The following is a 13,764-nucleotide window of genomic DNA, read 5'->3' as shown; positions in this document are numbered from 1 at the left end:
GAAAATACCAAAGCCAACAATGCATTAGTCCATCCCTCAATGCTTTTTGACCCCCCCAGCCTGTCTGTTGCTCTCAGCCCCAAGCCCATTTGTTCACTCTGATCTTTAAAAATGGGTCATAGGTATGGGCTATAGTGCACGTTTTAGCAAACGTTACTTAAACTGGAGTAAATTGTGTATTTTTAAGGGTTATTTTCAGCCTCGGATTTGGTGAGATTCATGACAGCAGAATAGTGCATGAGGGGTCAACTCAAATTACGGTGCCCATGGTGAAGGAATATCCCAGTGCAGTAGTGTGGCTCACGGGTGTGTTTTTAATAATTTGCAACAATGGAAACAACAATCATGGGATTTGTTGACAGTTAAAAAAATATTGTACATCACCAGAAAATATTTAACCAAAACTACAACTTTTCCCTGACCGTAACAAAGTGTTTGAGTGGTACAAACCTAACAACATGTGGACAACAGGACAGGAACCCCAACCACCTCCTTACAACTTCTGTGCAGAATGTTTCATTTCCTGAACTTCAAAAACATGACCAGCGAACATGATCAAGGCAGCAATCGATGAAAGCAAACAAAAAGTGTTTCCATTCTTATACAGACTAAACTATTTCAAACACCTAAACGTTTTAAGTTTTCTGACTGAGAACAAATTCCTTTACAGTATTGATAGGATACAGAACATATATGAGAGTGTATAAATTGAATGTGCCATTTATCATGTTGTGTTCATAAAACCTTGTGCAATCCCACTGGGCACTGCATGTTGCGACACTCAGTGTCCCCTGAGGACACAAGCTGGAGACAAACACACAGGAGTTCTGCTCAGAAAACAGCATTTGTCACAAGAGCATGCAGTTGTCTTTAATCTTTCTGCTCCTCCAACTGTGGGGGAATGTGGCAGTTTCTTTATCACAAAATGGTAAGTAGGAGTTTTTAATTTCTCAGGTGTAGATTTGAGATACAAACAGGGCTTATGAAAAACCAAGACGAAGAGGAATTAGTGCAAATGTGCAGGGCGGTTGGTTAATTAGTCCCACCGTTTATAATTGCACACTATCACATAGCTAAATCTCTTCCTATTTACATGACTCTGAAAAATGAAAAAATTGCTTATCATAGGAGTGAAGGATTTTTGCAACATTGACTGACTCTCAAAAAATCTATTTTCTCGATTTTTTTTTTTTTTGTCACATGAAACATCTAAAATATTCACATATAGAGGATTGGACTATTAAAATGGGTTATGCATTAACTAATGTAACAGCTTTGTATCATTGTTATAATGTCTTTATGATGTATTTTTAGCTTTTCATATATATATTATAAATTCATTCCACCATTTCAACATAAAAATTTCTTTAGCTACTCAGATGTGTACCTCATATAAAAGGTGGAGTGTATGGAGAAAAGGTATACTTGATGAGGATCATGTGAAAATTCTTCATATAATCTTTATAATTATTTTAGGAGCCATTCAGTGATGTGGATATCCATTGATTTTATCGTTGTGTCCAGCTCCCCCTCATCTCTTTACTATCATATATAAGGCAAACTATTGATGATACAGTGTAAGAGTGGAACTTTTGTCATGTTGCCATGTTTTTGTCTCTCAGCATGTTTGAGGCTCCCAGATGTTCCTCATGCCCATGTGTCAGAAGAGACCAAAAAATCTGAGTACCAACAACATGATGTGATACATTTTACTTGTGAACCCGGTTATACATCATATGAAACCTCCAAATATGTTTGCACACATGAAGGCTGGCTGACAGTCCGGCAGGAAATGTGCTACTGTGAGTTAAGTTGCTTTACTGACTACTGTTGCTGCAGTTCAGGTGTAAAACATTCAACATGGTCTCATCTTAATGCATCCATACACTCAAATAAGCCTATCAACATAGGCCCTATTAAAAGAGGCCATTTATTAACCGCTGCCTCCACAGAAGGACTGCACTCCCAGCAGATACTAAACTGCATTTCATTGTGCAATTCTGTATTGTATGATTACAACAAAGCTGAACCTTGAACATTACATTCATTCAAACCACCAACCTCGTCATGAACGGCCGCCCCCTTAACCTACTAATCTACAATCACCCCAAAGAACCCAAGACATTACCTTTAAGTCATACTGTATCAGGTCTGCTTTACTGTGGCTCGGGAATGAATGAAACAGAGTCATAGTTATCGTCTCTACCCTTCTAGTAGGTGATCAGTCAATCTTAGATGGGCAGACTATGAATATATACTCTCTGTGAGCCTACTGGATGCTGATGAATACTTTACTCCCTTTTGGGTTCTTGGAGACCTAATTATTTTTAATGCTGTACTGTGTCAATTAGATCTTCATTAGATCTCTGAATGATGAGACAATGTGTACAATTTTTTCTTCTTTTCCCATGTTACCATGTTATTTGTTAGCATGTTCGGAGCTCCCAGATGTTCCTCACGCCAGCATTTCAGAGGAGACCAAGAAAGCTGAGTACCAAGAAGGAGACATCATACATTTCACTTGTGACCCTGGTTATATATCAGGTCAAACCATCAAATACGTATGTACAAGCACAGGCTGGCTGGCAGTCCATCGGGGAGCGTGCTATTGTAAGTTAAATGGCTTTCTTTTATACTCTTTCACCACCGACTGAGTGACTACTCCAATTGTAGATATATTGGATGATAGCAAAGGACTGCAGTAATCCACTAATCCAAAACAGGAACTGTTATAAAAATGATCATATTTTTTAAAAAGATCTATTATCATTTTAGACTTTGTAAGACAAAAACAGAAGTCCTTTTCAGACACAAGCTTCATTATGTAAATGTGATAGCAGTTTAACACGTTAGTCTAATCCTTGAATGAGCACCCAGAAAACAGTTTTCATTTTGAAACTGCAATTTCTTCCTGTGGATAGTGGCATCAGATCAGAAAACCCTTATATGTGTTGTTGTGGAGGGTATGAACAACAATATATTTTGTCATTTCATTAGGTTCATTAGGTTTGCAATGGCCAGATAATAGGGAAGAGCCAGTGGCATATAAAATTGTTTCGTTTGCATAAAAATATTCTTTACAAAGTGGAGTGGTGTCAAATTAAAGGGGACACATGCTTTTTGTGATCTTCTGTTACTGTCATGATGTTGGATATCCATGTTAAACATGATTCCAAGTTCCAAAACTTGAGTTGAACATATGTAAAAATGGTCCATGCAAGGCAGCCTGCCCTAAACACTTCCCTAAGAGAAGAGATTGGCTCATCACAGATGTCCATAAACATCTGTCTGTTCCATAATCTTTGTTGCTGAGGTTGTCACATCATGCAAAGACATTCCAGTAGAGCCTCAGAATAAAAATATGGATCTGGACATGTGCATAATGTGTCTTCTTTAACATGAAGGGCACAGCAGCACAATTTCAAATGAGAAAGAGAGAAAGAGATGTTAAATGTGTATCTTGTTCCACCTTCTTAATAGCACTGTGATCACATTTATTTTATCTGACTATCATCTCTTATACACAAAATTAAAGCTATGAAATACTGTGAATGAGTAAATTTTAAGTTGTAACTCAGAATTGAGAAGTACAGTTGTTTGATTATTGGCACAGATCTACTTGTAAACAGTGAATTGTTAGTAGTTGAACATGATGATTTCAATATACATGCTAACATTTATAAATATTTGAATAAAAAAAAGTAAATGAAAATCAGATTAGGGTCCTGAAAGGATTATTAAGACCATTGCATTATGTTACTGACTGCAATTGCTAGCAAGTAAACATCAATCTTCAAAGCAACGCATAAATGATGTATAGGGTTTTTTTTCTATGTCTACTGAGTTGAAGGTAAAAAAGTTTAGCAGTTGTAGATGTAGCATTTCTTTTGGTTTATGCCTATTATTTAGGAGACACAAATTTTGCATTTTGGCCTCAATCTAAAGGATCTCAGTGGCGTTAGGCTCTTCTCTCTGTTGCAAAAGTACTTTTTAATGTTGGCTGATGAGATTGTTGTATTTATACATTTATACATCTAAACTGTTGCCCTGTTCAGCTTTTTTTTCCTTCAGTGGGCCTGACTGACTGTTTGTGTTTAGTTCCAGCTTCGAGCTGTGATGCCCCGCCTGCAAATGGAGGGATAACAGTAAAAGGTTTGCCAGAAAATGATGATCCCATCGTTCCTGATCACATACTCACATTTAGCTGTGATGGTCCTGGGACAATTCTTGTTGGTAGTTCAGTGCTGATATGTGGCAAAGATGGACGGTGGGATAAACCATTCCCTTCTTGCAGAGGTAAAAATCAGTGCAACAGTGTACAAAATATCCATATAAAAACCTTTTCTAATTTTATTGTAGAGCATGTTATGATCCATTTTGTTGACAAAGTTGACGCCCGTTTACTATTGATTTTGAAAGATGTTAGAATTGCAATGGCTGTGGAGTAATTTGTTTAAGATTTTGAAGAGGTTTGAATAAACATACAGTATATTGTTGTTCAGATAAGTGGAATCAAACCTGTAGTTATTGAGTTTTTGCCACTAGGGGGCTTCAGAAACAAGCTGTGAACACAACACTGACATATTATCGCCTTATAAGTTGATGTGGGAAACTTTAGCAAAAGGTTGCACATCCAGCAAACACAGAGCAACAATAGCAATCATTTGTAGGCGTGTTTCTGGCTTCCTGCCAAATAAAAGTCCAACATTCAATTTCTTTTATCTCCATTTTGGTCTCCACCAACATTATATTTATATATAATATTTTCAACACATGACAGGTTATATATCTGGGTAAAAATGCTTAAAAAAGTGAAAGTTGTGGCCTCTCTGGGTACGTTATGTTTTCATTCTGTTATATATGCCAATGTATGGTTTGAATGACAATACATTTGAACTTGAATGGTGTTAGCCTAGTCAGCAAGCTTGCTGAAAGTCATTCTATGAATCTATACAGCTATCTCCATTCTGCCACGAGATCTTTGCCTTGCATGTCATGCTGTTCCACCTGGTGTATCCTGCATTGCGTGCCTTGACTTGCGACATGGCGTGTACTGTATATTGACAAGTCTGAAAGGTTCCGTCTACCTAATTTGTATATTGAGATCCAAGATGCAAAGGCCTGTCATCAGGTGTCATTATCTTGATAATGTAGCCAGATTAAAAGCACGTTAATATCAGGATGTAAATGTGGTCATATGAATAACAATAGATATACATATAGACATAAAGACCATGAGAAAAATAATTACACAGCTATTAATTTTAACTATTAATTTATATTTATTTTTGTGGTTGTTTACATTTACATTCACTCTAAAGGCCACAAATCATGTGACAGCAAAATAACTGCAGATCACAGACAAAGATCTGTCACTCTAGGTAACAATGTCATAATAATGTCTAAACTTCTACTTTCTCTGTTATCACCCACATTCTTTTAGTTCCTGCGGGCTGTGGAATACCACCTCGCCTTGTAAATGGATTCACCAAGACCACCACTATACATCACTATGAGCATGATGAAAGAGTTGAATACATGTGTAAGAACCGCTACGTCATAGAGGGCAAGCCTTTCAAAACCTGCAACAATGGTGAATGGACTGGAGAGATGAGATGCCGCGGTAAGTCATAATTCCCTTCATATTTTTAATCTTGCATTTTGTGTAATTATTTTACATAGATAAAAACATTAATTGAAACTACTGAAATGTATAAGTTGCTCTGCCAAAATATGCTGATAACATAATCAAATCTAATTGGCAAGCCAGGATGATATGGTGCACAGGATATAATTTTGCATCAAGTTTGTTTTCAATATATATTTTATTTTGGTTAATTTGTGCATCATGTTTAACCTCCAAATTCATTCAGATAATACAAAAGATTAAATGAGTGTTTTTGACAGGTCAGAAACACTGTTAAATTTCATATGTACCTGAGAGAAAGTACCAGAAAACTGGTGAATGCTGCAAATTATGCTGATAATATCACAACTCTGCTGTACAAAGCCAAAATACAGTAACTACATATTTAGTGAAAATTAAGTTGAGACAGGAATCTGACTTTTTGGAATCTGTTATTACAATATAAAGATTATGTTGAAGAAATGTTTAATTTCTATAAGTCAACATGTTAAATTGTTACAGAGATAGACCGATAGACAGCTGAAACAAAAGCGATACATCAAGTGAAAGCTAGCTGGTGAGATAGACACTTTCAATTGCAGATAGTTTAAAGTAGTGCAGTATCTGCATTTTTCTAGGTTTTAGGTTCTTCTTAATTCAAATATAATTACATTTAAATTGTGTATGGATTTTTTTAACCGTTCAATGGGCAAGAAAGATGAAAGAACACATTTTGTTTGTACATAGATAGTTTCCACTGCAGATAGTTTAAAGTAGTGCAGTATCTACATTTTGGGGGGTTTTAGGTTCTTAACCAACCTAAACAGACATAAAATAAAGGCAATATAACCTTCCTATCGGTTTTGTGGTTTGCTGGCCTGCAATGTGTGCTCTCTATACAGAATATTGTAATTTAATATGATACTGATGAAATTCTGGTGAAATTCATGTGATTTGATATCTTTTAAATCACATATAATTACATTTAAATTGTGTATTGATTTTTATTGATAACCATTCAAATGGACAAGAAAGATGATGATACTGATTACATACTAAACATGTATTTTTACCCAACATTGGCAACAATCATATATGGAGTATGCTGTACATTCAGTCATCACATGAATGTTATTTATCTGTTATTTTTTACAGAACCCTGCACCTTGGATAGAGAAGTCATGAGCACACATAATGTTAACCTATTAAATATTTATTTTATTCAATATAAATTAATAATACATTAAATATCTGTTAATCAATTTTGATTTAACGGCATAAACCTTGTAGAATACTGATTTCCTAAAAGAAATTCAGCTTCATTTCCCTTGTCAGAGCTTTTTTTTCTCATCTTTCTCAATTATTTCCATAAAACAGGAGCAAACAGCTGATGTGCCAGTGGTTTTAGTTCTCCTTTTCCTTTAGCTTGTTCTTGATCTGTGATCTGATCACAGTGTCAAGATAAAGAGAGTGCTTATTAATACCAGATGTAAATACAAAGACTAAATCATATCTTGTTATCAGAATATCATGCCCAGATAAACAGCACATGTTAATACTGACTGTACATATAGTCATTAAAAGTCATAATGGAAACATATAGACATACAGGCTTCTATAAGAAAAACTTACAAGAGCTTTTCTGAAAATGACTTATTTGTATTTATTTTTTTAGTTGTTTCCATTTACATTCACTTTTAAGGCCACAAAACATGTGACTGCAAAATATTGTGTAACTGCAAATCACAGTCAAACATCTGTCATTCTAGAAAAATGTCATATTTTCACCTCAATAATGTCTAAACTTCTACTTTCTCTGTTATCACCCACATTCTTTTAGTTCCTGCAGGCTGTGAAAGACCACCTGTCCTTGCAAATGGAGACACCACGACCAGTGCTAAACCTCGATATGAGCATAATGAAAGAGTTGAATACATATGTCAGATATACTACATCATGGAGGGCGAGCCTTACCAAACCTGCAACAATGGTGAATGGACTGGAGAGATAAAATGCCTCCGTAAGTCATATTCATATTTTAATCTTGCATTTTGCGTAATTATTTTACATAGATAAAAACATCAATTGAAACTACTGAAATGTATAAGTTCCTGTGCCAAAATATGCTGATAAAGTTTGTTTTCATTATATGTTTTATTTTGCTTAATTTGTGCATAATGTTTAAACTCGAAATTCATTCAGATAATACAAAAGATTAAATGAGTGTTTTTGATAGGTCAGAACCACTCTTAAATTTCATATGTACCTGAGAGAAAGTACTCTGCCGTACAAAGCCAAAATACAGTAACTACATGAAGAAATGTATTATTTCTGTAAGTCAACATGTTAAATTGTTACAGAGATAGACCAATAGACAGCTGAAACAAAAAAGATATAGCCATGAAAGCTAGCTGCTGAGATAGATACTTTCCATTGTAGATCATTTAAAGTAGTGCAGTATCTTAATCAATCTAAAAAGGTATAAAATAAGGCAATATAACCTTCCTATCTGTTTCATGGTTTTCTGGCATGCAATGTGTGCTCTATATACAGAGTATTGTAATTTAATATGATACTGATTACACACTAAATATATGTTTTACCCAACACTGACAATAATCATATATGGAGTATGCTGTACATTCAGTCATCACATGAATGTAATGTTATTTATCTGTTATCTTTTACAGAACCCTGCACTGTGGATAGAGAACTCCTGGAAGCACATAATCTTGAATTCAGACGTACAGGTGGAGATAAATTGTATTCAGCCCATGATGATGTAATAGAGTTCCGGTGTGTCAGAGGAACAACACATGACGGCAGAGTGGGAATGCGTCAGAAGTGTAATGATGGTGTGATGGACCTGCCAACTTGCCATTAAGAGTTTTAGTCAGCTGGAAGTGTTAAACATGAGCTGTCTGGACAAACATGTAAAAGATAATCAGAGTTAATTTTTTAATGACAAAATTAACAGTTGACAGTTGTGCACTGGTCCACTGTCTATACTTCAGTTTTCAATATTAATAAAACATATACAGTTTGTTCACTTTGTTTTTTCTGCCTTCACAATCAGACGCATGTATATGTTTTATGCGAGTAAACATTTGTGATAACTGAAAAAAGGGCGATTTCACTTATTTTTCCATCCTTACCTCTTTAGACAGATGTGGTCTAGACAGAAAATTTACTCTATAAAGATATTTTGTGATTGTATTTTTAAAAGGTAAAACATTTCTACCTTTGTTTTTAAGTGAGAAAGAGGAGCTCTACTTGGCCATGACCAATGAAATGGAGAAATGTGGAATGTGTTTTCACAAATAGAAAAAAGGTTTCACAAATCTGAAACTGTGCACTCATATCATGTGCAAGCAACTGGTTTTTATGTGCGCAGGTTTCCAAACTAATTCAAACACCAAGCTTTTCAACCTCCCTAGCCTGTGTGTCGCTCTCAGCCCCAAGACCATTTGTTCTCTCTGAAGATGTAAATCTTTAAGTATATTGTGCACTGTAGTTTTTAGCAGACATTACTTAAACCAGAGTACATTTTTAAGCCTCGGATTTGGTGCACTAGTGCCTTACAGAACCTGCTTCTATGGTGAATGGGTTGAGATATAAAATGCCTCGGTAAGTTACATTTCCCTTCATATTTATTATTGATATGGCATAAAATTGTTTCCAGTCTTTGATTACCACAGTTTTCGTAATGATTTAGGGCATCATTACATAAAGATGGTTGACAAAGCACACATGTCATAAAATTTTGCATACAGTAAAAGTTCATTAAATGGGCTGTTGTAACGTTAGCTACAGGTCCGGACTGGTATTGTCGTTGCCCCCAAGTTTCAGCCAATATTAATTTACATTTTGGCTAATTTACACTATTAAATGTATGCTGAATTATCTGTTAGCAGTTCCTGTTTGCATTGCACCCATGTTGTGTGTATGTATATATGTAGCTGCTTCCTATGAGGACTTAATGTTACTGTGTTTCTTCCCAGCATGAATAATAGAAGTCATTTGACAGCTAGCTTATACTTTTGTGAATGCAGTTTCCGTTTTACTATAGCAACTGATTCATTTTTAAAACAATTTGATTGGTATCTTTTCGTGATTTGTAATCACCATTATTGAACTTTTTCCACAGTTTCACATTTGCTTCCAGTAATTTATTTGAAGAGTGTGTTTAACTCAGAGTTCTGCATCTACATGCATAGCGATGGCAGAAAAAAGTCACACTGAATAATAACAATCAAGTGTTTAAGTCTGAAACATGTATTGATATTCATGCTTTGGCTTTGTCCAGCTGAATATTCATGTCTATTACAGACTATCTCATTTCTTCATGGTTAAAATGGCGTCAGGAAGCATGAGTTCACTTACAGAGGAGCACAGAGAATATTTGATTCCCCACCTCCTCCTGTGATCCTCTCTGAATGGAACGTTAATCTTTTTTAAATCATAACATGATATTTGACAGCAGAGCTTCTACTTTCTAACATTCACAGTATAAAGTCATACAGTTGTACTTTATTTTTTTTATTTTTTTTATTTGTGTTTTCATCAGGTATTTGTGATCAATTGAGGTGTAATTTAGTAGTTTCCAATCAGCCTAACTTGCATGTCTTTGTGTTGTGGGAGAAAACCCACGCAGACACGAGGAGAACATGCAAACTCCACACAGAAACAAGCAGAAACGAGCAGGTGGAGGTGTTTCTGTGAGGCTGCAGTGCTGATCACTGAGCCCGCGTGCCGCCCTGAAAAGAGGGAAGGAAGGAGGTTAGGAAAGGTGGAGGGGGGAGTGGAGAGAGTGTGGAGGTGAGGAGAGAGGTTGGCGGAGACGGAAGAAAGGTAGAGCGGGGAGAGGAGAGAGGTTGGGGGTAAAGGAAGACGAGGAAAGGAGGAAGGATGGGGGTGAGAAAGATGGAGGAGAGGAGGAAGGATGGAGAGAGGGAGGGCGGGTGGAGAGAAGGGGTTCTGCTTGTTGTTCGGCCTGCACTGAACAAGCAGCTTCCTCCACCTCTCTGTCGCTGGCGCTCTTCTTCTTGCGCATCCAGCTCCAAAATCCTGTTTTCTTCTCCTTGTTTTCTTTTTGTTTCTGTGCCATCTTCTCTTCTTTTTCTTTCTTCTTCTTTTCCATTTTCTCCTCTTCTTCTTTCTTCTTTTCCATCTTCTCTTCTTTAGCTCTCTGTTTCTTTAGCTCCTTCTCCCGTTTTTGTCTTTCTTTCTTTTGTTTCTTCTCCTCATTTTGTTGTTGTTTCTCTTCTTTCTTCTCCTCATTTTCTTGTGTCTTCTCTGGCTTCCCCTCATTTTCTTGTTGTTTCGCCTCTTGCGTCCCCTCGTTCTCCTGTTCTGTCTTTTCCATCTTCTGGCTGTGCACTGTGTCCTCTCTCAGCTGGGCAGAAGCTAACAGTATGACTTTTTCTGCCTCATATCTGGCTGTGACCTTGATACACTCCTCTTTCCAGAAGCGCTCAATGATGTCGGCCTGTATGCTCTTGATTTGGACATTTTCTCTGAGGGAGGAGATGAGTGCATCTCTCTCAGAGATGTCATCTCTACTCTTCTGGAGCACCTCAGTGAGTTCCCTCTCCTTGGACTCCAAACGTTCCTCCAGCTCTCTTATGGTGGCGTTACTGGCGCTTAACCTCTGGTCATAAAGCAACCAGTTGCCCAGCATAGGCTCCACAGTTTGGGACCAGTCGTTCCATTCAGCAATCCGCCTGTGAGCACTGTTGAGGCGACTTTGTAGATATCCGCAGTCGCGGCAGGGAGGCCTTCCTGCCGGTGGTCTCTGCCGGTTCGGACGCTGATCAGGACGCTGATCTGGACGCTGATCTGGACGCTGATGTGGTGCAGCATCAGCAAATCTGCCCTGACGTCTTGGGTTGTCTCCTCTATTCATGTCGATAGCAAAGACAATGTCCAAAGGTAGTAAATAGTAAGATGTCTGTCGTAGACTGTAGTGGTAGATGGTAGTTGTGCGTGAAAGATGGTCTTCGTTCTTCGGTCTTTGGTCTTTGACAGACTGTGTATCTGGAACACGATACTTGTGTGCAGATGTGAAATGACATGAGATGAAATGGTCTCAGATTTACTGATAAAGATCCTTCCAGAATCTTGCATCATAAGGCTGTTTTGCCTTTGATGTGTCACAGGAACTCAGAGATCACATGTCTGATGACATCATGAGCTCCACATTGGAGGAGGTCATGTGACCTGACAGCAGATATCAGATTAAAAAATAAAATATATCAAATTAAAAAATAAAATATATCAAATTAAAAAATAAAAGATGGATTGAAAAAGACTGAAATCTTTGGAGCAAAGTTATATTGATGTTGACATTGTTTATATTACTCACTAATGATCACTAAACCAGCTGATTTCTGCTTTGGTCTGGAAGCTGATTTTTCAAACACCTTTAACTTGCTTTGTGACACAGATACAAATAATCTGTAAATTGATTTTTTTTTTCCATTTTTATCCCATTCTAGACGCACATTTTATCACATTTTCTCAATCTTTGTTATCTGTTGGTTATTATAGCTCATTATCAGCTGTTACAAGTACTGCAGTTTACTCCCACAGTGATAAGACACAGAAGGGAAGTGATAAAAGTAAATTATAAGAACCAAAAATGAGATTCAAAAGACCAATTTGTGCAGATGAGATTAAGGAACTGTTGGAACAATAACATGGAAAAATGCTAACGTTAACATATAGTATTGGCCTAATTGGGAACCAGTGTGGACAGAAAAAAATTAAACCATCAGGAGAGAAAGATCCCATAAAACAGTGATTCTCAACTGGTGGGTCACAACCCAAAAGTAAGTCACGGACAGCAGATCAAAAATAAATAAACAATATTTAATGCACATCTGATATTGGTCTTGTCTTTTATTTTGAAAATAAATTATTTTGACAGGCATGCGTCAGAGACGCGCAGCAGTCTCGCGCCGTAACCATGGTAACCATCATTTGATTGACGTTCACTTTAAGTTTGTGTTGATGTTCGGAGGCAAGATGGCGAAGCGAAGATATGACTCGGAGTATTTAAAATGTGGATTTTAGTACATTGAGGATAAAAGGGGACAGTGTGTGATATGTAGTGAAGTGCTTGCAACTGAGAGTATGAAACAGGGCTGTGCAATTAATCAAATTTTATTTTCAATTACAATTTTGGCTTCCAACGATTATGAAAACAAGATAATCAAGATAAAATGATTATTGTTTACTATTGTCATTTCGTAATGATGCTCTCGTTTTGCAAATCTAGCACACCCCTTTCCTTTACAGCGGTGTGCTTTCCTTCCTCCTTAAACGCCTCCAACAGGCGGCCGGCTAACCTGCCTTCACAGCTGAAATTTATATATATATATATATATATATATATATATATATGTATTTTGCATGTACAGGTTTAAGGTACAGGTTTAAGGTGTGAGTTTTATGGCTTGTGGAAAGAAGCTATTGCACATTCTGGCTGTTTTAGCTTTGATGGAGCGATATAAGTATATAAGTGAAAATATCTAATTTTGTGGCCTTATTTATTTTGTGCAGTTTTGATATTTATTTTAGTGTACATGCAGTTGTCATGGTCCTCCTCAGTTTCTTGATAATGTGCTCTGAAATGCACTTTGTACATGTAAATACTTGTACAAAAAATAATTTATGTTAAAAAAACTATTTTTTTATTTTTTATTTATTATTTTTACTTAACAGAATATCTTTCTGATTACATTCATGATGAGGTATTCAACATTCAAGCTTTAGATATGTTGTCTGTGCTTGGCAGTCATTTCTGACATGAATGATATACTATTTGTCCATTATCTTTTACAGAACCCGTAATTGTGGGTGAAGATGTCCTGAACAAACATAATATTGCATTCAAATTTACATATGTTGATAAGCTGAATATAGCTCATCATGATGAAATCGAGTTCAGGTGTACCAGAGGAAGAAGACACATCGACACATTGAGCATTCATCAGAGGTGTATTGATGGTGTGGTTCTCCTGCCTGCTCGCCATTAAAGAGCTCAGTTAACTAGAACTGACAGCCATGAGATGGCTGGATAAACATGTAAATGATTAACAAGAGTAAATAGTTAGACCAGTATTTTATTATTTGTA

General features: G+C 36.6%; 1 protein-coding gene across 1 annotated transcript; it reads left to right on the top strand.

Moving 5' to 3' along the window:
* The first annotated feature begins 858 nt into the window (after positions 1-858).
* LOC121899944 (complement factor H-related protein 1-like) lies at positions 859-8,675 on the top strand. Its single transcript, XM_042415726.1, has 7 exons — positions 859-928; positions 1,623-1,802; positions 2,431-2,610; positions 4,099-4,296; positions 5,444-5,623; positions 7,467-7,646; positions 8,317-8,675. The coding sequence occupies exons 1-7, from the start codon at positions 859-861 to the stop codon at positions 8,508-8,510; spliced, it is 1,182 nt and encodes a 393-aa protein (XP_042271660.1). The 3' UTR covers positions 8,511-8,675.
* The last annotated feature ends 5,089 nt before the right edge of the window (positions 8,676-13,764 follow it).

This window comes from Thunnus maccoyii, chromosome 7, assembly GCF_910596095.1.
Source record: "Thunnus maccoyii chromosome 7, fThuMac1.1, whole genome shotgun sequence".
NCBI lineage: Eukaryota > Metazoa > Chordata > Actinopteri > Scombriformes > Scombridae > Thunnus > Thunnus maccoyii.
The sequence above is the reverse complement of the archived record's forward strand: the minus strand, read 5'-3'. Positions and strand labels throughout refer to the sequence as shown.